The sequence below is a fragment of the Bos indicus genome, chromosome 24 (genome assembly GCF_029378745.1).
Source record: "Bos indicus isolate NIAB-ARS_2022 breed Sahiwal x Tharparkar chromosome 24, NIAB-ARS_B.indTharparkar_mat_pri_1.0, whole genome shotgun sequence".
Lineage (NCBI taxonomy): Eukaryota > Metazoa > Chordata > Mammalia > Artiodactyla > Bovidae > Bos > Bos indicus.
The window spans coordinates 53,204,096-53,230,661 of NC_091783.1; the positions used below are offsets into that span (position 1 = coordinate 53,204,096).

Genomic DNA, 26,566 nt, shown 5'->3' on the forward strand with positions numbered 1-26,566 from the left:
GTCTTCTCCACACAGCCTAGCTGACTCCAGAACACTTCTGCTCTGATTTTTTTTTTAAACTTCTAACATAACTTCTCCACTAAAAGATAGGCGAAAAATGACTTGTTTGTTTCAACCCTTACATACCCTAGAAAACATATAACCTTGTCCTTACACACACAAGATGTTAAATGATAATTGATGAGCAAAGGAACAAATGAATAGACAAAGAATAACAAATATGTAAGTAAGAGGTTTTGTCGCACAGTCTCTTTGGGATCATTTTTCATGAACTGGTAGGTTTCAGAATGTGCAGTTTGGTACCAGTAAGACTGGTTAATGAGCCAAGGATGTTATAATCTGACCATTCTCTGGATAGTGCTCCTGGAAAAGAGAAAGAAAGAGTAAAGGAGGAAGGAAGAAAGGAAGAAAACCTTCAAAGGATGCTAGTTAGATTAGCTGTTAATTAAATTTGCAAACAGGTGTGTATGATGGAGTAGAATTGAATATTGAATGTACTATATAAATTGCATCTTTCTTGAATATGAGTTGCTCACCCTTTTAAGAGATCAGTGCAGTTGGCTGTGTTTGCTGTCCACCCATTACCCTTAATTAAACAGTTCAGGTCCAGGGGGGTCAGAGGTGTCCAGTCATATCTACCCTCCGACAGGGATCTGGTAGCCTCTACTCTGCCTCGGGTCACCCTGGTTCTCTGCAGTGAGCCGGCGTCTGCGCTAGGCAGACAGTTACCACTCTAATTTTCTCTAATTGACTTGTTGGCAGTGCTCACAGAGGGCAAAAGATGTAGGGACATGGAGATTGGGCCCCGACAAGCACTTGGCATTGATGGGGCCACTGAGCGAAGTACATAATCTGTAATGAATAAAGGTCTGTGGGCTGTCAATCTAGCACATGCCGGTGGCATTTAATTCACACCAAATATTAATTAAAAATAATGATGTTCTTCTTACTGGCCTTTGTTACTAAGCACAGCATCTTGGTCCAGCCCCCGAGGAGCTGTCTGCAAGTCATTTGATTCTCTCAGCCCCGTGAGATGCATGCACTTCACTACCTTCAGGCAAGCCTCAACAAAAACTCTCAGAACAACGGCTCTCTCACCTACCTAGTCTCTGGGGAAGAAGACCCAAAAAATCTTCCTGTTGCCCATTCCTTGTCCAACCCCTGTAATGTATAAATGTATGTTTATTTCCTTCTTTGCTGGCCACAAATAAGATACTGGCCAGAAGCCATCTGTGTTGGATGCTCAGAGTTATTAAATACATTTTTATCTTTCTGTATCCCAATGTGATGCATTCTATAGGATATATTGGCCAAACGATGATATAAATCTGATCAATAATTTGAAATCTGTGGAATCACTCAGAATCAGTTCAGTTCAGTTCAGTCGCTCAGTTGTGTCCGACTCTTTGCGACCCCATGAATCGCAGCACGCCAGGCCTCCCTGTCCATCACCAACTCCCAGAGTTCACCCAGACTCATGTGCATCTTAGTCGGTGATGCCATCCAGCCATCTCATCCTCTGTCGTCCCCTTCTCCTCCTGCCCCCAATCCCTCCCAGCATCAGGGTGTTTTCCAATGAATCAACTCTTCGCATGAGGTGGCCAAAGTACTGGAGTTTCAGCCTCAGCATCAGTCCTTCCAATGAACACCCAGAATATCCATACTTAAAAATAATCCCCATGGACATGTACCAAAATTCAAGTTATCTCAGTACGATTCAGTCAGAGTAAATTAAAATGAGAGAATACTGCTGTACACAATTTTTCAGAGGCAATTGACATGTTTTCAAGCCTAAATATCTGTAACGTTTTAGCAAATCCAAAAAATAAATTTACTCTCATAATTGTCATTAAATGTATTCCCGAACAATGGGGTCTGACCATAATTAATGATTAATTCATTTGGAATTCATTATGATAATATTAAATGTGTTTAATTCATTTGATGTGTCTAAAGAGGGAGCAATTCTAGGCAATTCTTTTGTGATTACTTGTTTTAAAGTTGAGCTCTGAGCATGTGCAGAAAAATAGCTCCACATTGCCCTCTAGTGGTACAGTCACAAATGACATTCTTTTGTAAGGGGCGGAAACACAAACCCTCCTTCTCCCTTGTTCCACATCTCACAGCATCTTTCCCCCTCAGTACACACTTAAATGAAATGCCTCCATCACAATGTAAAAAGAGTTCAAAGCCACTAATAACTTAAAGTGAAAGTGTTGGTTGCTCAGTTGTGTCTGACTCTTTAAAGTTACCCCGTGGACTCTAGGCCTGCAAGGCTCCTCTGTCCATGGGATTCTCCAGGCAGGAATACTGGGGTGGGTTGCCATTTCCTTCTCCAGGAAGTGTATTTTTCCTAATAGAAAAGTGCTTTGATGATCTTCCTCACTGTTTTCAGTCTGACCCATTATTCTCTGAGATATTTTATTCTTTTGTTGTTGTTCAGTCACCAGGTCGTGTCTGACTCTTCGCCACTCCTTGGACTGTAGCATGCCAAGTTTCCCTATCCTTCACCATCTCTCAGAATTTGCTCAGATTCATGTCTATTGAGTTGGTGATACAATCTAACCATTTCATCCTCTGCCACCCTCTTCTCCTTTCGTCTTCCATCTTTTCTGGCATCAGGGTCTTTTCCAATGAGTCAGCTTGTTGCATCAGGTGGCCAAAGTATTGGAGCTACAGCATCAGTCCTTCCAGTGAGTATTCAGGGTTGATTTCCTTTCAGATTGACTGGATCGGTCTCCTTGCAGTCCAGGGAACTCTCAGGAGTCTTCTCCAGCACCACAGTTTGAAGGCATCAATTCTTCAGCCCTCTGCCTTCTTTATGGTTCAACTCGCACATCCATACATGACTGCTGGAAAAACCAAAGCTTTGGCTGTACAGATGTTTATTGGCAAAGTGATGTCTTTGCTTTATAATATGCTGTCTAGGTTTATCATAGCTTTTCTTCCAAGAAGAAAGCATCTTTTAATTTCATGGCTGCAGTCACCGTCCATAGTGATTTTGGAGCCCGAGAAAAGAAAATCTGTCTGCTTCCACTTTTTACCCATCTATTTGCCATGAAATAATGGGACCAGATGCATGATAATAGTTTTTTGAATGCTAAGTTTTAAGCCAGCTTTTTCATTCTCCTCTTTCACTGTCTTCAAAAGGCTCTTTAATTCCTCCTCGCTTTCTGCCATTAGGGTGATATAAACTGCATATCTGAGGCTGTTGATATTTCTCCAGGAAATCTTGATTCCAACTTGTGATTCATCCAGCCCAACATTTCACATGATGTACTCTGTATATAAGTTAAATAAACAGGGTGACAATACAGCCTTGTCATAATCCTTTCCTAGTTTTGAATCAGTCTGTTGTTCCATGTAAGGTTCTAACTGTTGCTTCTTGACCTGCATACAGGTTTCTAAGGTGTTGTGGTATTCCCATCTCTTGAAGAATTTTTCACAGTTTGTTGTGATCCTCACAAAGGCTCTCTAGTAATCAATGAAGCAGAAACAGACATTTTTGGGGAATTTCCTTGCTTTTATCTGCAATCCAGTAGGAGGTTGCCAATTTGATCTCTTGTTCCTCTTTTCTAAACTCAGCCTGTACATCTGGAAGTTCTCAGTTCACATATTGTTGAAACCTAGCTTGAAGGATTGTGAGCATAATCTTATTAGCATGCAAAATGAGCAAAATTGTATGATAATTTGTACATTCTTTGGCACCGCCCTTTGGGATTGGAATGAACACTGACCTTCTCCAGTTCTTTGGCCACTGCTGAGTTTTTCAAGGCTGTGACCCATGACCATCCTTCTATCTCTAAATCCTACCCGTGCCCGTCAGTACTAGTTCCAAGTCTGATAATTCCTTAATGAGCTAATCCCCCACTAAGTTTTTAGGCCTCTAAACTCATGTAGCATTCATACATTGTATGACATACTTTTCTGCTTAATTTTATGTACTTTTTCATTGTGTTCTCTGCCCAGAATTATGATTGTAACCTGGCAAGAGAGGTCCATCCTTTCCAAACATTCTTTTATCTCCAACAGCATTTAATACTTATTGACTGATCACTCTTTTTTGGTAAACCAGATTGATAACATAAGTCTAAAAAAAAACAAATATCTCCTCTTGAGGCGAAGCAGGCACTGACTGGAAGCCCCTTGGCTGCATTAAATGTAATTTTATTTTATTCTTCTTGTTGTATTGTGGTTCTTGTGTCATTGTCATTTGGAATGTCATGTCTTTAAAAGAGGTGAATATTTAGGTCACATAAAAATTTCATGAAGAAAAATCCATCTAATCAGTTTTCAAAGAACACTGTCAGAGATAAATTCATTCATTTTAAAAGCTGTTGTAAAATCAAACACAGACACAGAAAACTACATGCAACCGATATATCATTTCATGAATTAAGTTAGAGTTCACCCTGTTTCTTGGCTGTATTTTCTGCAAATTGGCAGTTGGATCCAGAAGCTTGATCAGACCAAGTAGGTTTGATCCCTTCAGCCAGACTAGAGGGCAGTGTACTATTTATTTCATTGTGGTGCGCATGCTAAGTCGCCTCAGTCATGTCCAGTGCTTTGCAGCCTTGTGGACTGTAGCCCACCAGACTCCTCTGTCCATGGGATTCTCCAGGCAGACATACTGGAGCGGGTTGCCATCCCCTCCTCCAGGGAATCTTCCCAACCCAGGGATCGAACCACCATCTCTTAGGTCTCCTGCATTGGCAAGTGGGTTCTTTACCACTAGCACCGCCTGGGATGCCCTATTTCATTAGGTATATAATGTCTAGATTCTCTGTTTTATCTTAGCAATCATGAATTCTTAAAAAACTAGCGATATTTGCATGTTTCTTATTAGCTGGAATACTGTTACAATAGGATACACCCTTCATATACTGTTTGGTTGCACACTGGTAGAGTTTGTTTAAGAAGGACATGCTAAACATGTGGCTCATTACCCGGACTTGAAGATAGTACTTTGCTCCCCTGTCCAATTCAGAAATGACCAACTCTTATTATTCTTTAAAGTATCTATGAATTCAGACAGTCATAGTTTAATTTCATTGCAACATTTATATTTGTTGAAGCTGTTTGTCCTCCTCTTTGGTTCTGTGGAAGCTCTTCCAACTTGACTTCCAAATCCGTTTGACACAATCCTGTTATTCTTTGATGGTTTCCTTTCTACTTGGGATCTCAGGAAGCTTCAGGCTCAGTTGCTATGTTTTCTGCCTTAGACTAGGAATCAACCAGTTCTCCAAGAAGCCTTTGTTCCTTGCAGTGCAAAATATATTTTTTTCAGAATCTCAGTTTGGGTGAAAAGATACCTGTGTCACTAAGTCAGTGTTTCTAGATGTTTTCAGTGGACAGAATTAGAGATAAAATACCTTTTGCAGTTAAACTGATTTTTTTCAATTAGATTTTAGGAACACAATACTTCATCTCTTCTCTTTTACATGGTGTGTCCTTGTTCACACCAGGGATCCCAATCTGAAGGACGTAGGGTACAGCAGAATTAGACTTTCTCGTGATTTCTCGTTTGCTCTATCTCATATTGCATTGGTATTAGAGTAACATTAATAATAGTCTCACCATCAATAATAGTTAATAAAATGTTTCTATATATATTATCCCCATTCTCCCTTAATTTTGTCTTATGATTATAATATGGGGACAGTATCAGAACATGTAGTGTTACAAAATAAAATTTCTCCTTTTAACCCTCAATTAGTCTTAGTTCATTAAATTTATTGTTCTTCAGTTAGCTATTAGATCAGTATCTCTCAGGTCACTTTAAATAGCCAAGGCTCATTTTCCAGTGGTTCTGAGGATCAGGGGAACAATATTTCCTGATTCCTTGCAAGTTGGTAAGAGTTTGGGTGTTATCAAACTGTTATAACAGCCCTTTATATTTGAAGTTAACTCTTGTTGACTGTGAAATCCTTGGATCACATTTTCTTACCTTGAGTGTCTCAAATCACTTCAGTTTCTTCTGGCACAAAATGATGCTGTCAAAAAAAATCTGATAATAATCTCATTTCCCCCTTATAAATCCTGTATTCTTTGTGTCCACATGCCTAAAAGATTTTTTTAAGTCAGCAAAAATTTCTTGCATTGCATTTTTTTCTGTGCATTTGTTCTGTTCCCTTTCTTTGATTTTTTTCCCTCAAGGACCACTGTTACTCCAGTGTAAGTTCTTCCTTCTCAAATGTGTGTGTGTGTGCTGCGGTATGTGTCACTTTTTCCTGCGTTTTCTTTATTCTTTCTTAATTTACTCTTGTTTTTGTTTTCTCCTTGTTGCTTTATTTATTCACCTTGTTATACTTTCTTTCTAAAATTACTTCTTTACTTAAATATAATTCTTTCTGAAATATGCCACCTCGTTTATGAATTGTAATCATTCTGATTTATGTTACTCTTGCATCTCTGGGATTTTGTTTTCTTAACATTACTTAGCTCACTTTGGGATAGCAAATCGCAGGTTTGATGTGTTTTTCTTGTGTACTTTTGATCCTCTTTTTGTGTACTTGTCTGTAGGTATGATAGTGTCCTCATTTTATTTTGTAAGAAACTTAACCTCAACAGGTTTTTTTGTGCTTGCTTTTATGAGATTTGTTTCCCTGCATGCTCAGAAATTCAAATAGCTTTTCTAAATACACAGAGCTCCCTGTCCTCTTGTTTTTCTTACACCAGGGCTCAGGGCTTAGGGCTCAGGGAACTGTAGCCTGTGGGTCAAATCTGGTCCAGGTCCTATTTTTGTTGGGCATCACTGAACTAACAATGCTTTTTGTACTTTTGAAGAGTTTTAAGCAAATATAGATGAATATGTGGCAGAGACTAGGTGGACTGCAAAGCTGTATGGACTGTCTTGGTCTCTTACAGAAAATTTGGCCAAACCCTGGTACACACTAAAAATTGTGGCAGTTTGCGTTCCAAGTTTTCAAAACTATTCCTCTCTCCTACTTTGATCTGGACTTTCTCTTCCTTTCATGTCTGTTGTTTGACCTACTCATAAATTTTAAATATATTTTCAATAGTTTGTCCTCAAGGTGAACCCTGTCCCAGAAAGGAGAGTTTGTAGGTTAGTTTCAAGGGTTTATATTTACCATTCTCAAACTGGTCTATTGTACTTTCTGTTAATAGCATTACCTGGTAGTTATTTTAGAATTACTCTGTTTTCAGGATTGATGTTTCCCTCCAATTTCTCTCCCACAGATACTAATAACGTGTGGGTTCTAAGGGCCTTGGGGGTTTGTCCACATCCATTGGTGTTTTAGGATGTGAACATACAGACCCCATCACCTCATTTTGTCATAAAAGTCTGAATGCCTTTGTTTCTCCATCTAGTCTTTCTGTCTCTTTTTACCTGGAGATTCAAGAAGATCAAAAACTATATTTCCACTACTGCTGCCCTTTCCCCAGAATCAAGCTCACTCATTTTTCAACTGTTTGCTTAATTGACTATATTCAATTTGATTTCAGGAAAATGTTTATCCTGAGTATTTCAGCACATTAAATAAACCCACACGTACATTTTTTTTTCTCTGTTTTCCTCCAGAGTCAAGTTCCCATTATGTCATCTCCCTAAAAGCTTTTAACAATGCAGGAGAAGGAGTTCCTCTTTATGAAAGTGCTACCACCCGATCTATCACAGGTAAGCTGAAATAGTTCATCTTTTTTTCACAAGGCATTTGAGTTGTGAAAACAACAAACCAAAATGAAACAAAACAAATAATGAAGAAAAAAATGTATGAAGTCATGTCCGAGGCTTATGTGTATATATACATGCACAATTTATTATTTTGGGGGTTATCAAAATTGTGAGAGGAATTCAGTCTGTAAATTAGTACTTGGACTTAAAGAATGTAGATCCCTTATTCTCTTTATTTGTTTCCAGTAGCTTCATATTTTGGTGTCTTGACACCATTGTTCATTCCTTTGGGCAACTTATTTCCAAATCAGTTCAATGTAGGCAGGAGGGTCTCTGCAGAAGGCCACCAGGTGCCTGAATGGACACTAGCTTCATTGCAGAGGGTCCTTCAAGGTGATATTAACAAGCATCAACTGCCCTCATGGGGCTGGTTTGGACTAGGCTGAGTCATACAGGAGCTTCTTTCTGAGCTGGGCCAAAGGGTCACCCCAACAGTGCCCAAGGCCTGTAGGCACTGAAAGAATTGGTTGCTTCAAGGGCTTATCACTTCTGGAATTTGTTATGTGAGTTGGACCTTAGAGGAGGCAAAGGAGGAAAACAGGGCTCAAGGAAATGAGAAAGAGAAAAGGGTGGGTTAGAAAGTGAGATCCCGGTCATTTATGGAGACTATTTGTGAATAAGGCTGGACCTACTCAGAAACAGAATAAGTACCATAAGTACCCCTGTGAGGCTTGCTCATGACCCAGCACATGACTCAAGTCACGTGACCACTCCTAATAGCCTTATGTCTGAAATGTGAAAGCAAAACCCAGGATCCTACTCTATCTTTTTAATGTATACTTTGATCCTTTCAAAACCCACAATCCTCAAAGTTCATTCAACTTATCAGCTGTTTTCACCTTAATGACAACAAAGGATCTGATGCAAAGGAGCAGGATTTAGTAGGAGCACCATGGAAAATCACTGGGGTGCCTGAGTATGAGTCCTGGCAGCTAGGAATAAATGAACCTCCAGGAAATGATGTGGTCCTGTGACTTCTGCTACCACCTAAATTTATGTGAACTTTGTACAGTTTGTTTTCCAAATCTTGAAGTTTCATTCAGAAACTGTCTTGAGAATATACAGTTGTAAACCAGATTTGCAGTTGTCATGTGATGGTTTTCACAGCATACCATCCCTTTATTGATGTCCACCAAATTTCCTTTTAAACCTTTGATATTATCCCAGAGTCTCCTTGAATCTTTGGCTGTTGGATTTAACATCTGTGCTCGGTCTGAAGTGGTATGCAAAAGCTTGGGTGCATGTCAGTATATTAATTTATCCATGGAGACAGTATATATCTTGCATTGCATTATCAGAGGGACTCTGACTCCCAAAAAAAGGGTAAATAAGAAATATTACCCAGAGAACATTTACTGTCAAAAGTGTTGTGTCTAAGTATAGAGATATGAGGCAAATAGAGGCCAGGATAAAAACCATGAGATAACATGGTGAAGGGTGTCTGGGATTTTTACTTCCTCTTATTCTCTTATTCTGCCAAAATTCCTTTGAGTGATAGCAACCACTTTGGCTGAGCCAGCGCTTCCCATAATGTTTATTCATTAAGTCCGCTCTTTCCTGCCTTGGGTAAAAGACAGTTAAAAAAGTCCTCACTATGAATTTGAGCTCATGATCAGGCCAAACAAAATTGTACCATGATCCGTCTTTAAGAACTCATAATTTTTTACCAAAACTAAAGACCACAAGGAAGGAACACAAAGATGACCTCCAAAATCCATTTTTTGAGCAGAAACTAGTTAAAATAGAGATAGAGTTCAGATAACTTGAAGATAAATTGCTTGGAGAACTGTCTGAGGTGTTGTTAACTTCTTTTCCCTTAACATTTGTTGTCATTCTTTAATTCTTAGCATATGGCATCCCCAGAGTGGTTTCTAGAATACCAGTGATCCATAAGACCATTTTTTTCCTGCTATGACTAATCCCAATGGATCTGAGAAATGAAATAATACTGAGAATTGAAAAGCGTACGAGGGATTTTCTGATTGGGGAAAAGTCAGTAAGGGGTTGGAGAGGATGAATAAAACCAGCTCTTTCTACATCCCTGCCCAGATGTGGCAGACTTATTTTGTTGTGTTTTCACACACCACAGAGAACAAAGAACAAATAAACAGAATCAAAGGTTAGGTTCTGCAGGAAACTATCACAGTAAGGGTGTCTTAGGGATCCTTAGAAGACATTTTTGGTCTCTGAGCCCCTGCACAGTACTCCCATGAGGAGCCCTGGAAGAGATGAACATAAAGTAATAATAATAAAGCTCAGAGGCAGTAAATGCATCAGGCTGGAATATCAGGCTATGGTGATTTCCACATGGATGTGTTCATAGATGCTGGTCCACTCTGGACCGCATCTCATTCTGAACACATCAGCATTACAGCCAAGCAAAGTCTCACTAGGTCAAAAGGGCAGGTTAACAGTGTGCTTGTTTTGCTGCTGTTTTTTAAAATTTTTATTTCATATTGTTGCAAGAATAAGACATTTTGAGCCTGGAGACTGGATGAGAACAGGCGAATAATGAGATGCGTTGTTTGAATTTGTTTATTTTCAATTGTTTCATAAATGTCTAAATGAAGTACAATCCAGATATAAAATTGTATTATTTTTAAAAGCTTGTTTTGAGCTTTAGTATATTGACTAAAACACTTATATTTTCTCACCAAAACAACTATTAGGAATTGAATTGGTTTCTCTTTTTAGCAAAAGGTTTAAAGCTATATTTTGTGTTTTTGTCTTTTTTTCCCCACTCTTTTGAATATCACCACTGCAAATGGTGAAGAAAAAAAAAACATAAACAGAGTTCTTTGGCAGCAAAATAATTTATTTAATTCAACTACTCAGTTTCTGACCTGTGAGGGAAAGACAATTAGGAATATATGTAGCATATATTTAGAGCAGTGCGTGCTACCTATTAACAAGTTCTGCTTTGTTAGAAATACCTACTGTATCCAGTATGGCAGACACAAGGTTCATGTGACTATTGAACATCTGAAATAGGCTAGTGCAACACAATAAATGACACTTTAATTGTATTTAATTTTAATTTAAAGTCAAATTGTCCATGTAACTATGGCTGTTGCATTAGCCCAACTATGGAAGAAGTGGCAAATAGAATGTCAAGCCATGCCTGAAAAAAAAAAATTTCCACCAAAAATAAGCAAGCAAAACTTGGCCAGGGTAGAAAATTGTGAATTACATAAGTTCATAGGTATATATCAAAAAACAGCATTGTTTGAAATTTATGGATGCATTCTGGAACTGAGACTCTGAGAAACTCAACAAGAAGTTTATGAAAAACATAATTTTCTAAAAGCCAGAAATAGCAGAATTATTACCATTGCTTAAAGTAAAACCACTACTTTTGAAAACCTTATATGGGGTATCTATGAAAAACGATAAAGTTAGTATAGTTTTTCAACAAAACTAGATTAGGCAAAGAAACAATAGATAGGATACCATGAATACAAGTTGATCTACTAAGAGTTTGTGGTTGAGAGTAGTCCTGTGCTATGCGTAACATTCTTCTTTAAGTCAGCTAAGAATAGAAATAAGTCAAGTGAAGACAGCGCCTGCTTTAGTTTTGCCAGAATGTTCCACTGATGTACCAGCCTGATGACTGATTGGGATCCTCCTAGAGGCTGCAGTGTCTTCAGCCGCCCTTCATCATCTCATAAACCCATTCAGGTTTAAAGGAGCCCTTAATAAGAAGACACATCAAAGGAAATATGAAAAGCCTGGGCTCTGTCATTAAATTTTAAACACACATTTTTCTCTCTCTCTTTTTCCTTTCAGATTTTATATTTTGCTCCAAAGACCACAGCCCAGTAAACTACTAAATACTTCATTAGAAAACAGTGATGAGTAGGGAGTAGACTTTTAAAATTCAGTGAACAAAGTGACATAATCATGAAACTCAACCCACAGTCTTTATACTATACTTACAGATGTAAACTCAGTATGTTTACTGTTCCAGACACTCTATGTGTTGGTAGGCCTCATCTCCCCAAATGCCATTGTATGGCCAGTCTAAGAGCTCATCTCATTTTTTGTTAGTGAGAACACATGTATGATTTAAAAGAAAATTTTAACAAATTTAAACACCTTCAGTAATAAATGAAAGGCTCAATATTCGACTTGTTCTCCAGCTGCAAAATAAACTCTCCTGATTCTGGCATCCGCAGCATCAAAACAAATACAAGGTTTTCCTAGAGAATTTTGTGAAACCACAGACATCAGTGTTCAGATTCTGATTGTGGTATGGATCAAAGCATGTGTGTATCTCATTGTGAATCTCATCAGTCCGTACAGAGTTCATTCTGTCTCTCGGCCCAATGATAGGAAGTCTTTCCTTGGAATTTAAAATTGTAGAACAAGGAGCATAGAATATAGGGATGCCATAAATAGCTTACTCTGTGAGAATGTGGGTAAGATGGACACTTCTACACTTTCTTTAAGGATTTCAATCTAACCACACCATGTGCCATGTGAAACCTAACCGTCACATCATTGAGCCATGTGGGCTTGGTCTGACATCGTGCAGTCATAGCCATAGACTGCTACGGATCTCAGGGCCCTCTGCTTATTATCCCGTGTTTGTTTCTTACCTACACAATATTTATGCAGATAAAACCTAAGCAATAATAAAAGCATTAGAGATACCAAGTCGCCTTAGAGAAGGAGAAAAACAACACAACAGGGATCAGATAGGCATTTATTTCTTTTGCAGGAGGAAATGAAATAGACAGTCCTTAGAATTTTATTTTGATGTATCTTTCTAGTTATAAAACTGATGAATTCTCTACTGGATCTTTGAAGAAGCAATGTGCAACATTCCAAGAAAAAAAAAAAGTGGACTTTTAAAATATGTAACGAGAAGCGACAGCCAAATTGATAGAAGCATTCTAAGGAAATAAGGAGATTGTGGAAAACAGTTACCTTTGAAATCTAGCAATACTGTTTCTAATGAGTTTTCCGATTGAATTAATTATAATTTTTTCTGTTCTTCTCATGTTCCCTTTCATCATTATTGCCATACATTTAACTCATTGTGACCTGTTGCCACTGATATTTATGTTTTTAACTCTTTTGTTTATGTATTTATTTGTTTGCTTCATTGGTCGGGTTTTTAAACCCAGATCCCACTGACCCAGTTGATTATTATCCTTTGCTTGATGACTTCCCCACCTCGGTCCCAGATGTCTCCACCCCCATGCTCCCACCAGTAGGTGTACAGGCTGTGGCTCTAACCCACGATGCCGTGAGGGTCAGCTGGGCAGACAACTCTGTCCCTAAGAACCAAAAAACGTCCGAAGTGCGACTTTACACTGTCCGGTGGAGGACCAGCTTTTCTGCAAACGCGAAATACAAGGTGAGGTTCTAACCGGTAGTATGAAGTTTACCTTGAACTGCCATTTGTTTCATCCATTGTTTGAAACACTTCCTGGGCTGTCATGAGTTATGTTGCTGCCGTGACACGAAATGGAAAACAAAGCATTTGAAAACTCAGTGCTCTAAAACTGACATGGGAATTATTGTGTCTTAGGAAACCATTCTAAGACGAGGTAGAAAAGCATCAAGAGCTGCAAAATGTTATTTGAATTCTACCAGATGTTGGGTTTGTATAAATAATGTAATTCTGTACAAGGGAATGCCATTTTCTTTTGAAAATAGCAGAGCTCTGCATTAGTTTCTTGGATAGATTTTGGCGTTTTTCTTTTCATGTGGAATCTAGGTTTATGCCGCAGTCACGCATATTAACATTGTATGCAGAGACCCATCTTATAGTGAATATGAGGAGTACATGAAGATTTTTTTATTCTATCCTTAGATGGTGAACACACCTCAAGCCATTAACATCTGTTTCCTCATTTAGCCTTGAAAGGCCCTCATGTGGTAAAGAATGCACAGTGTACCCTCCCCTTTAACTAAGATGAATTAGACCAGCTCCCTTATCCCTGTCCTCTCATCAAGTCATCACACACACACACACACACACACACACACACACACACTAACCCCAACCCAGGAGCTCCTTAAAGATACACATTTGAGGCACTGTCATCCGTTCACATCTCTATCAGTCAGCCATAGCAATTCCAACTAATATTCATTTATATAATCGAACACTACCTCCTAAGCCTACCACATGAGTAGTGTATATAACAACACACAAATTTAGAGTAAAATGAGATTGAATAATTGTTAAGCGTCCACCATTTACTTAGGACTATGCTAGATCATAGAGGTCCTTAAACGTCTTTTAGTTGTTACTCCAGTATTCCTGCCTGGACAGTTCCATGGACAGAGGAGCCTGGCAGGTTGTAGTCCGTGGGATCGCAAACAATTGGACGTGAATAAGTGACTAACACTTTCACTTTCACATACTTAACGCTGTTACTTACAATTTTGAAATGTGTAATAAACTCAGCTCCATGGAGTACTTTACAGAATTCAGAATTTATTCAAGTGAAATAATACATGAAAGCATATTTTAAAAATTCACAAAATGATTATTTAAGACGAAAAAGAGTTAGTCGTTCAGTTGTGTCCGACTCTTTGCAACCCCACAGACTGTAGCCCACCAGGTTCCTCTGTACAATTCTCCAGGCAAGAATACTGGAGTGGATTTCTCCAAAGAAGACCTACAGACGACTAATAAACACATAAAAAGATGCTCAACATCACTCAGTATTAAAGAAGTGCAAATCAAAACCTCAATAAGTTATCATGTCATGCCTGTCAGAATGGCTGCCATCAAAAAATCTACAAACATAAATGCTGAAAAGGAAGTGGAGAAAAGGAACCCTCTTACACTGTTCGTCAAACTGCAAACTGGTGCAGCCACTATGGAGAACAGTGTGGAGGTTCCTTAAAAAACTGGAACTAGAACTGCCTTATGACCCAGCAATCCCGCTGCTGGGCATACACACCCAGGAAACCAGAATTGAAAGAGACATGTGTACCCCAATGTTCATTGCAGCACTGTTTACAATAATAGCTGGGATGTGGAAGCAACCTAGATGTCCATCAGCAGACAAATACATAGGGAAGTTGTGGTACATATACACAATAGAATATTACTCAGCTATAAAATAGAACGCACTTGAGTCAGTTCTAACGAGGTGGATGGAACTGGAGCCTATTATACAAAGTGAAGTTAAGTCAGAAAGAGAAATGCCAATACAATATATTAACGCATACATATGGAATTTAGAAAGATGGTAACGATGACCTTATATGTAAGACGGCAAAAGAGACACAGATGTAAAAACAGACTTTTGGACTCTGGGAGAAGGTGAGGGTGGGATGATTTAAAAGAACAAAAAAAAAAAAGAGAGAGAACAGCACTGAAACATGTACATTACCATATGTAAAACAGATGACCAGTTCAGTGCCTGAAGCAGGGCACTCAAAGCCGGTTCTCTGGGACAACCCAGAGGGATGGGGTGGGGAGGGAAGTGGCAGGGGGGTTCAGGATGGGGACACATGTGCACCCGTGGCTGGTTCATGTCGATGTATGGCAAAACCACCACAACATTGTGATTATCCTCCAATTAAAATAAATAAATAATTTAAAAAAAAAAAGAGACCCATCTTCCAAAGGCAAGTTTTGACCTCTCCAAAGGGAAAAGTCAGAGCTGAGTGTCAGAAGATCACATCAGTGTGAGGAGTGGGTTTCAAATGTGCTTTCACATCCATTCTCCTACAGGCTAAGACAGAGAGCTACTCCAAAGATCGCCAGCATCAAAGGTGCACGATTCCAGCGGTGTGCACATTTCCTCACCTTGACCATGATGGGTCCTTCTGTCATTTACTATGCGTATGCCATTGCAATGCCTTTCCTTTCTTCTGAACACTTTTTTTCTTTATAAAAAGGACATGTTCATTATTTTAAAATTTAGAAAATATAAAAATGTTCTTGGCTAAGTAAGAAATTGGCCCAGTAACTCCAAAATCGTTGTGTGATTCTCAGCAGAGAATAATAAAGTAAAAAAAATAATAATATTGGAGTGGGTAGCCATTCCCTTCCCCAGGGAATCTTCCCAACCCAGGGATCAAACCCAGGTCTCCTGCATTTGCAGGCAGACTGTTTCCCATGTCAGCCACAAGCAAAGCCCATTTAGGATGAAGAAGGTAGCTTTAAAAATAAGAGCATAAGCAGGGAGGGGAGGGCAGTCAAAAGGAACAAACTTCCAGTTACAAGCATTAGGGATATAATGTACAACATTATAAATATAATTCACACTGGTTGGTGTTATATATGAAAGTTGATAGAATAAATCCTAAGAGTTCTAATCACAAGCAAACTATATTGTTTCTATTTATTTAATTTTGCATCTATATGAGATGGTGGGTATTCACTAAACTTACTGTTTAGTGGTGACCACTTTCTGATGTATGTAAGTCAAATCATTAAGTTGTACATCTTAAGCTTACACAGTGCTGTATGTTGATTATATCTCAATAAAACTAGAAGAGAAACAAGGAGCCCAAGTGTTACCCAGCAACGGAGGGAGCAGTAGTTTGACCCCAGCACTCCAGAATCTTCATATGCCGCTGTATCCCTCCTCCGCACCACTTTACTGGGATAGCTTTCAAGGAGAATTTGGATCTCCTGATACTTTATCCAATGTTCTTTCCACTAAACTGCCATTGTGCTTAATCCAGCCTCAAGCCAGAGTTGATCTGGGGGGGATTAAAATGCCCTTTGGAAATTTCTGACTTTTAAGACCCTGGAGTTAAAGCAAAATCCACCAATAATTTTGTCAGTCTGCCTCTTTTTTTTCCGGCAGTCATGCTAGTTCTGCTTCTAGTTTCATTCAGCCTTTAAAGGGCGTAAAATTCACATTTCATAGTAAATCAGTTTTTTGTTGAAACCAATTGGAAAGCAGTTTCCTTTGGTTCAGCCTCCCTGCGAGGTCAGGTACTTGGAGGAACTCTCCAGCTTAGTCCAAGTAGTATCATCGGAATAAGCATCCTATCCATCTTCTTACGGTATCAGATTTAAGACACAGCAGAACCATAAATAAAGATAACATTATCAGATAAAACAATAAATGAGACATAAGAGAACACTTTTTAAAAAATCTCTTTATATGCCGATTACCCAATTCTAAGTTTATTTTAAAGGACTACTTTAAAAATTTTATGCCCGTGCTGCTGTACATTCATTTCACAGAATGGCCACGGGGTACCTTGCCGGTGTGTGAAATGTTCTAAGGGACAATGATCTCTGCAGAATGATTGGCGCTCCAAAATTTCCAAAAGCAGTATTTTTTTTTTAGTTGAATTGTTAATAGAACAGACAGAATTATTGAGTTTCGCTAAGAATGCCTGCAGAAGACAGCCAACCAAAAATCATCTGTAAGGAGAGATTGAGTTCACTTATGGGTTGAGGTATGAGAATAAAAATAATATTGTTACTTTTTCTCTCCTCATCACCTTCTTGACCTAATAAAGCTTTTAAGTACTAACATTTCATCACCTTTCTCACACATACACACTCTGCACCCACATCCTGAGAAGAAGGGTTAGAGGGGGAGAGTTAGTTAAGTTGGAGAGCAAGGATAAATACAGACCGTACCTGGTCAATCCAGAATGGGCATATGATACATTTAAATTTTATAAAGAATGGAAATAGAATGCTTTGGTTTTGCATTTTGAACTTTTCACACCCACTATGGTCTGTTGCTTCATCTCACTCCCCACTATAGCTTTATAAGCTGGGAAGAGAATGCACACCCTCTATCATCTCTTACTTCATCTCACTCCCCACTATATAAGCTGGGCAGAGAGTGCACAGTATAAACGGGGGCAAATACATCAGATCAGATCAGATCAGTCACTCAGTCGTGTCCGACTCTTTGCGACCCCATGAATCGCAGCACGCCAGGCCTCCCTGTCCATCACCAACTCCCGGAGTTCACCCAGACTCACGTCCACTGAGTCAGTGATGCCATCCAGCCATCTCATCCCCTGTCGTCCCCTTCTCCTCCTGCCCCCAATCCCTCCCAGCATCAGAGTCTTTCCCAATGAGTCAACTCTTCGCATGAGGTGGCCAAAGTATTGGAGTTTCAGCTTTAGCATCACTCCTTCCAAAGAAATCCCAGGACTGATCTCCTTCAGAATGGACTGGTTGGATCTCCTTGCAGTCCAAGGGACTCTCAAGAGGCTTCTCCAACACCACAGTTCAAAAGCATCAATTCCTCGGCGCTCAGCCTTCTTCACAGTCCAACTCTCACATTCATACATGACCAAATACATTCCTAGAGGCAAATGACCAGGGCTTACCAGCTGGCTTTGCCGTGTCCTGGCCTGTCATTTAATTCGCTCAATCTCATTTTTCTCATCTATGTGACTGGGGTGTTGACACCTACTATAAAAAGAATAAGTAAGATTCTTTACAGCTGTGTATGTATGTAGAGATCTTTATGGGTAGGTTGTACAACTTGACAGAATTCCCCATCAAACTAGAGCCTCAGATGACCTGATGGCTTTATCCAGACCACTCCCCACAGGAATACTTTCTACTTCAGTTAGTCCCATGTCAGGCCAGACATTCATATTTTGATTGCCCAAAATTTTATATTGACTTTCCTTATCAAATAGAGAACTTTTTATATAATTTATTTTCTACTAAAGTGATTGCTCACTTGATATTTTACATAAAATTCCTTTCAAAATGCATTCACTGACTACTGATTAGAGCATGGGTATTACAGGAGATACGAAGTTAAGCAAGATCCAGTGTCCTCAAAATTCTTATAGCTCAATGGAGAATTTGTCACGCACATAAAATTCCATATATATATATGTACGTATGTGTATATATACGACATATACAGTACCTGTATTTCACACTAGGCAATGCATAAAATAGTGTAGCTAACATTTATTTAGTACCTACTCTGAGCCAGATAACATGTTTTACTTTCGCACTTTAATTAGTACTGTAAAGTCAGTGCTATGGTTATTTCCATGTTATAAATGAGGAAACCGAGGCTCAGAGAGGTAGTACCTATATATTCTGTGCTCTGTCTCTCTCATGGACACACACACACATACACACACACACACACACACACACAGCCATGACTTCCCAGAGTACTTTCAGGCTAATGATTTCTGATGAGCTGTCACCTTCCATAATGTTCCTGGGAAAATTCAGGGAATTCATGGTACTTAAATGATGCAGGTGTGTCATTTAGGAACACAAGCAAGGGCAGTGCTGCTTGGTTGTCTCCCAAAGGCCAGTTGTGTCTATGTTCAAAGAGACAAGTTTTATTAAAGTGTGTCCTTCCCTCCTAGCCAAACTGTATCTCATTGCCCCATTTCTCCCCATCTTTCTAAGACTTAGTGGTATCATGACAGGGAAGGAAGGCAAGATTGGAAGTTATATATCAGTACGTCAGATACTAGCTGCCCATTTCATGTTTTTTTTTTTTATGGGGTTCCATCTTTCTGAGTCTATAAATTATTTTTGCATTTATTTAGGGCTCACATTTTGATGACTTTTTTTTAAGAGGAGCTTCTGATAAATGTTTATGAGGTCATCACTTTAATAGGATGGATGGGCACATCATCAAAATGTTATTAGTACAGTTAAATATTTATTTGGTTTTATAATGAAATGTAGGATTTTCAGAGCTATAGTCTAAGAAGGATTCATAGTAAAATAAGAAAGATATACTGGAGTAGCTAGGGAGGAGATAGTTATGACATAGGTGGAGACAAAATGTTTTCCTTGATTTTTCTAGACATAGAAATACAACAAATGTAGTAAACTTAAAAGTAAATGTTTAACCTTGGAAGAAGATTAAGGACTAAATAGCAATCATAAATTGAAATGTATAAGAGGCATAAGTAGTTTTAAATTTGCCTCATCATATGGAAAATACACATTAACCTGGGAGATTAACCTGTTTCATTATTACAATTTTGGTCTATTGAGTAAGCAATAGAGACAGCTAATTTACTTTCTACTAAAATATCCTTAACCTGTTGTTTAAAAGAAAAATAATGTATTCAGAGGAGGAAAATATTAACACGTAATCATTTAAATTTTATCTGATTTATTGTTCTCTTCCTGATTAACTGCTCCAGTGACTGTACTTCAGTCTGTGTTTAATGTGATCTGTTCATAGAGAAAGAAGAACACACGACACAATATTGCTGCTGTCCATTTTCTTTATAATGGCTATCTAGATCCTGCATCCGTAGAAGTCTGCATCATAAGCCTTGTTTTAAAAAAAATAATAAGCATTAGATCTCTAAAAATTCATTTTATTACCTATGGAAAATAACCATAATAATTTATGTGAAATATATAAAACATTAAAGCCTCTGAAAAAAAAAGTTTTCAATTATTAGAAATAAATTGAAGTTCAAGTCAGTGCAGATAACCTTACAAATGGAACTGACAGAAGGAAGTGGAATTGGTCCTGTCTCTGTGGTTATTGCCTCACTTGGGAAAATTTATCAGCTATCTGCCCCTTTGAACAACATAACACCTGATTTTATCGATTACGTTTTAGATGTACAATCAGCCAGTGTGAACTGGGACAGAAAGGAAATAAAGTCAGTGCTTTGTCCTGGGTCTTCTGCTGTTTGGAAATAAATTCCTTTTTGTTGCTTTGGATAGTCTTCCTTTGTGTCTTGATTTACCAAGTTGAGAAAGTTCATTTTTTTATCTCTTTTCTTATTTCCCACTTGTGTAGTCAGAAGACACAACGTCTCTGAGTTACACAGCAACGGGCCTCAAACCAAACACAATGTACGAGTTCTCAGTCATGGTCACGAAAAACAGAAGGTCCAGCACCTGGAGCATGACCGCACATGCCACCACGTATGAGGCAGGTATGTAAGGAAAGTTTTGCACTACGTATTTGCCGCTGGTACTTTCTCGGTTCTGAGGAATCTGGAACGTGTGTGGGCTATGATGTCTCCATTACACTTAATCATGCATAAAATCATTCGTAGTACTTTTATATCAAATACTGTTCTTCCGACTCTAAATAAGAAGAAAATGAGTCCCCAGGGGAATAAGTAATCTGGTTTTAATTTGTACATTAATTGAGGATTTCTGAATATAAATCTGCTGTTCAATACATTGAAGTAAAGGCATTTTACTCTGTCCAATGGATGTGTGTCTTTCATCAACAGACATTGTAGATGTTTACTTTTTTGGAAAAAAATTAGATGCAAAATGAAGAATCACATTACAGCTGTAGGCTCGTGGGTGCTTACCTCATGGGCTTCCCTGGTGGCTCAGAAGTAAAAGAATCTGCCTGTAATGCAGGAGATCCCTGGGTCAGGAAGATCCCCTAGAGAAGGGAATGGCTACACATTCCAGTATTCTTGCCTGAAGAATTCCATGGACAGAGGAGCCTGGTGGGCTACAGTCCATGAGGCTGCAAAGAATCGACATGACCGAGCAACTAACACTCACACATACACACACACACACACATACACACACACACACACACAGTTGACTGGGAAGAAATTTCTAGGGAGTCATGTTCACTGTTTGGAAATAAGGCAACACAATGGAAAACTTTCATGCATTTTGCAATAGTTCAAATCGAGAGTGAATGCAATTCACTGTAAATTTTTCCAGTCACATTTGCTGTGGGTCATAAATGTTGAGTTTGTAACCTTAGCAGACATGCAGTGCACTTTGCATTTATAGCTCACAGAGATCCGACATCTGAAGGAAATAGGGTTTAACATACATTTTAATAGCTTTCATGGTATTACATCATATTTGGGGATAAACTATACCACACATTTCTAAATTCTAAAATGTATGGCAGTAAAACTTTTATCTGAATAAGTTGAATTTCTTTTTCCTTTTGAATTTGTCCTATAGCATGGCAGTTCTAATTTTAATTTCAGATTACTACCTTAACTCTGAGTTCACTGGGAATATTTTTACAATTCTGAGGGCACTTCTTTCTGCAAGAAGTTTTTTCTAGTTGTTTAATTTCAACACTTTCTTCTACTTTACGTGTTTACGTATATAAAATCATTCTCCTAGAAATATGCCCAGGATGCCAGTGTTCTTAACTTCTTAGGGAGAGTTATACATTATGGGATGAATAAAAGTCATGCTCTTTCTTTTAACCTAAAAGGAGATGAAAGGAATTAAATGTAAACCAGTAGGTATTTGGTCCTCCCTGGGTGAAAGAAAAGGAGTAGTAATTTCCTTATTCATTTTTCCCCATCATAAACATAAACACCCAACATCTGACTTAATAAATGAACCCTATTGATTTCTCCTGAACTGCCTAGCCTTGTAAGGACATCAGTGTTGAGACCCATAGCTGACAGAAAGATTTTAACTTTTAGAAATGTGACTGGTAGAAAGGGTGATTGTCAAACCAGATAATGATCTGGACAAAGGTGTAAATAGCCTATGGATAAGATTTTTGGGTGATGATGAGAAGCGAGAAGTAATTCGCAAGTGTCTGTACGTTTTAAAACCGTGAGAAGAAAATGAAGTGAATGAAATAACTCTGGAGTTTGCTTCTAATTCTGTAATAATGCAAAGACTCTATGGGGCCACATATGATGCACTTGTGCTGAAATTGCTCATAATAAGGATAATGGCAGCTGACAAATTCTTGAAATGAAACATGCATTCTGTCCCAGTGATAAATCCTAAATTCTACTCTAGTTAATTTAGGTAAAATAAAAATAATTGGAAGGATAGCTTAAATAATGATGCCTTGGCAAGGGGCAGAAGCAGCACATCCCTGGGCATTAGAGATGAGGAACTGTTGCACTCTCCCTGCAAGGTGCTACAATTGTGGTGGTGTAACTCCATGTGCTCTCCTTTCTTCTATCAGCATTCAGTTTCCCAGAAGAGAGAATCATGCAGCTACAGAGAGTGAGGTGGAGGCGAGGAAATTCCTATTTGATGTTGCTCCCAGCTCACGTGACAGAGACGAGACCTTGTCCCCCAAAGGAAAAACCTACCTGTTTCTCTAAATGAAAGAGGAGAGGGTAGCATCTGAGCGGTCCAAACACAAATGCCCAAGATGTTGATGTGCGTTTATGTTCTTGATGGGGAAAAATGAATGAGGACATTGCTACTCCTTCTTTTTAAGTGGTTAAGAATCCACCTTACAATGCAGGGGGTGGCTGTTCCATTACTGGTCAGGAATTAAGGTCCTCCATGCCAGGAGCAACTAAGCCCATATGCCCCAACTACTGAGCCTGCTGCCCCTCAACCCCTGCAGAGAGTTCCTGCACCACAACGAAAGATCCCACGTGATGCGCTGAAGATCCTGCCAGCCGCAGCTAAAACCCAGTGCAGCCAAATAAACTTACATACATTTCTTAGCTTTAAATAAGTATGAGGGAACAATGTACAGTTCATATGATAATCGTAAACATCTGAGGCGTTGATTCTAATACCAGAATCTAGTCACATGGCTTGAGGAAAAAGAAAACTTTTCTCAGCACCTGAAATACAATAGTCATTAGGTTTTTGGGTTTTTTTAATAACCAGCTCTTCAGTGTATTATTTTGCTAGTTTAAGCTGGAGTCATTTTATATTTTTTGAATGTCAACCTAGATTCAGTGAAGCAATCTAATCATCACCACTTGTTTTCTAAATAAGCATCAATTTTAATTTTAACAGTTAAGAAAAAACAAGTTAGTTAGGAAAACAAGTGTTTTAATTAATTCCAAAATTGGAAAATGTCTTATGATATTTGGTTTCAGTTCAGTCACTCAATCATGTTTGACTCTTTGCGACCCCATGGACTGCATCACGCCAGGCTTCCCTGTCCATCACCAACTCCCAGAGCTTGCTCGAACTCATGTCCATCAACTCAGTGATGCCATCCAACCATCTCATCCTCTGTCGTCCCCTTCTCCTCCTGCCTTCAGTCTTCCCCAACATCAGATGGTGACTGCAGCCACAAAATTAAAACACACTTGCTCCTTGGAAGGAAAGCGATGACAAACCTAGACAGCATATTAAAAAGCAGAGACATTACTTTGCTGACAAAGGTCTGTCTAGTCAAAGCTATCGTTTTTCCAGTAGTCATGTATGGATGTGAGAGTTGGACCATAAAGAAAGCTGAGCACTGAAGAATTGATGCTTTTGAACTGTGGTGTTGGAGAAGATTCTTGAGAGTCCATTGAGCAGCAAGGAGATCAAACCAGTCAATCCTAAAGGAAACCAGTCCTGAATATTCGTTGGAAGGACTGATGCTGAAGCTGAATATCTAATACTTTGGTCACATGTTTGGTATAATACTCTAATTTTTGGTTATCTATTACCTTCCTGGGCTTCCCTGTGGCTCAGCAATAAAGAATCTGCCTGCCAATGCAGGAGACATGAGTTTGATCCCTAGGTCAGGAAGACCCTCCTGGAGAAAGAAATGGCAACTGACTCTAATATTCTTGCCTGGGAAATCCCATGGACAGAGGAGCCTGGTGGACTATAGACCACGCAGTTGCAAAACAGTCGGACACAACTGATCAAGTAGACAACAAATACCTTTCCATCTGTGGCTTAGAAAATATCTTGAATGATCACTTTATGTGACTAAGCCTTCCCTAAGGTGGCATTGCCTATTCAGTGTTTCACTATTACAAATCTTTTTTTTTTTTTTTGCAAGAATTTTTCTTTCCATTAAAAGATATATATGAAACTATGTTTAATATGGGCTTCCCCTGTGGCTCAGCTGGTAAAGAATCCACCTGCAATGCAGGAGACCCTGGTTTGAATCCAGGGTCAGGAAGATCCTCTGGAGAAGGGAAAGGCTACCCACTCCAGTATTTGGGCCTGGAGAATTCCATGGAGTGTATTGTCCATGGGGGCGCAAAGAGTCAGACACCACTGAGCGACTTTCACTTCACTTTTACTCAAAGATCTTCTCTTCCTTGTCCTTCTTTCTTTTCCTCTGCCTTTTTCCAAAAAAAAAAAAAGAAACAAACTTTAAGTATAGTGAGTACTTTGTCAGGATATTACCGTTAGTACAGCTCTGGTTAATTTACAATCTTAGTGGCTTTGAGTGGAGAAGGAAATGGCAACCCACTCCAGTATTCTTGCCTGGAGAATCCCATGGATGGAGGAGCCTGGTGGGCTACAGTCCACGGGGTCGCAAAGAGTCAGACACGACTGAGCAACTTAACTAACTAAATAGTGGCTTTGAGAATTGGGGTATTGGAAATAAAATGGTACAATAGATGGGAATGTTTGGTGTCCCCTGTCTGGAATTCTTTTAGTAAGAGAAGCTGGAAAGAGAGTGTCAGTAATGCTCAAATTCTGTACTATACAGTCAATAGAGAAGCCGAAGAGAATTGCAAGTGTGGAGAGGCATTCAGAATTAGGACCAATTTGTAATACACAGTAGGTGAATGTAATGGCACCCCACTCTAGTACTCTTGCCTGGAAAATCCCATGGACGGAGGGGCCTGGTAGGCTGCAGTCCATGGGGTCACCAAGAGTCGGGCACGACTGAGCGACTTCCCTTTCACTTTTCACTTTCATGCATTGGAGAAGGAAATGGCAACCCACTCCAATGTTCTTGCCTGGAGAATCCCAGGGACAGAGGAGCCTAGTGGGCTGCTGTCTATGGGGTCGCACAGAGTCGGACACGACTGAAGCGACTTAGCAGCAGCAGCAGCAGATGAATGTAATACAGAAGCACTCCTGTGCAGAGATTAGGAAATTGCTCTGAACCCCAGTGTGGAAGTTAGATACATTCCTCAGCTGCCTATGTCACATCTAGGGTAACTGGAAAAGACGATGGACAGTAGACTGGGGCACTGCGAGTTACCTGGAAGGAAAAGGAACTGCATTTCAAGGCGTAACCAGGGAGAAAGCAGGTCAAAGGGAGTCTGAAAGATACTGGATGAGTTTGGCCAGTTTGCTGTTGCCTTTGAAGTATATTTAAACTTCTGATGAGCAACACACAGGGGAAGAAAAGTCTTTTTATCCTTCCAGGCTTTTGGCTGAGAGTCCCTGTAATAAGAGACAGAGGAACAGGAAGAAAACAGATGTCTGATAATAAGTATAGTTTTGTGTACATGGAAGATATCCAGGAAAACAGTAATCCCCTCAAATGACCACCATCTTCAATACCGTCTCCAGCTAAAGACAAAGATGCTGGGGGGGTTAGGGAGCCAGTAACAGGAATTTTTCAGACAAATTGCAATAATCGAGGGCATGGTCATCATGTACATTGAAGTCTCTGTCTCCTTGTCATCCTCCGCTTGCTGGTACAAAGAGGGAAATAAAATGGTAGTCTCTCAGTCATGTCCAACTCTTTGCGACCCCATGGACTGTAGCCCCGGGCTCCTCTGTCAGTGGAATTCTCCAGGCAAGAATACTACAGTGGGTTGCCATGCTCTTCTCCAGGGGATCTTTCCCCCCAGCGATCGAACCTGGGTCTCACATTGCAGACAGATTCTTTATCGTCTGAGCACCGGGGAAGCCCATGGCACATAAAAGGGGATACCTTATAAATTTCTCTTTTATGACAGGGTAACTTTACTTGGTTTTCAGAACTTTTCCTCTGTCTGCTTTTTTTTTTAAAAAAATAATCAACTTAAGATAATTCTTATTCCAAAGAGGCAAAATATTTGGGGGTGGTGATTTCTGCTCCCCTCAAACAACATTGGGAAGAGTAGCTCTAAGCAAGACAGGGTTTCTTGACATCTTTACTTCCTACCAGTTTGATCCTTCTGCCAAGGCAGGAGATGCAAGAGAGGCAGGTTCGATCCCTGGGAAAGGAAGATCTCCTGAAAAAGGGAATGGCAACCCACTCCGGTATTCTTGCCTGGGAAATCCCATGGACAAAGGAGACTGGTGGGCTATAGTCCACGGGGTTGCCAAGAGTCAGACATGATTAAGTG

At 39.4% G+C, this 26,566-nt stretch overlaps 1 protein-coding gene across 1 annotated transcript in view; it reads left to right on the forward strand.

The window, feature by feature from the left end:
* DCC (DCC netrin 1 receptor) overlaps nucleotides 1-26,566 on the forward strand; it is a 1,293,116-nt gene that overhangs the window by 1,109,776 nt on the left and 156,774 nt on the right. Inside the window, exons 16-18 of the mRNA XM_070779092.1 lie at nucleotides 7,544-7,639; nucleotides 12,826-13,058; nucleotides 20,407-20,545. Coding sequence (XP_070635193.1) covers nucleotides 7,544-7,639; nucleotides 12,826-13,058; nucleotides 20,407-20,545 — 468 coding nt within the window. The remainder of the gene's footprint in view (nucleotides 1-7,543; nucleotides 7,640-12,825; nucleotides 13,059-20,406; nucleotides 20,546-26,566) is intronic.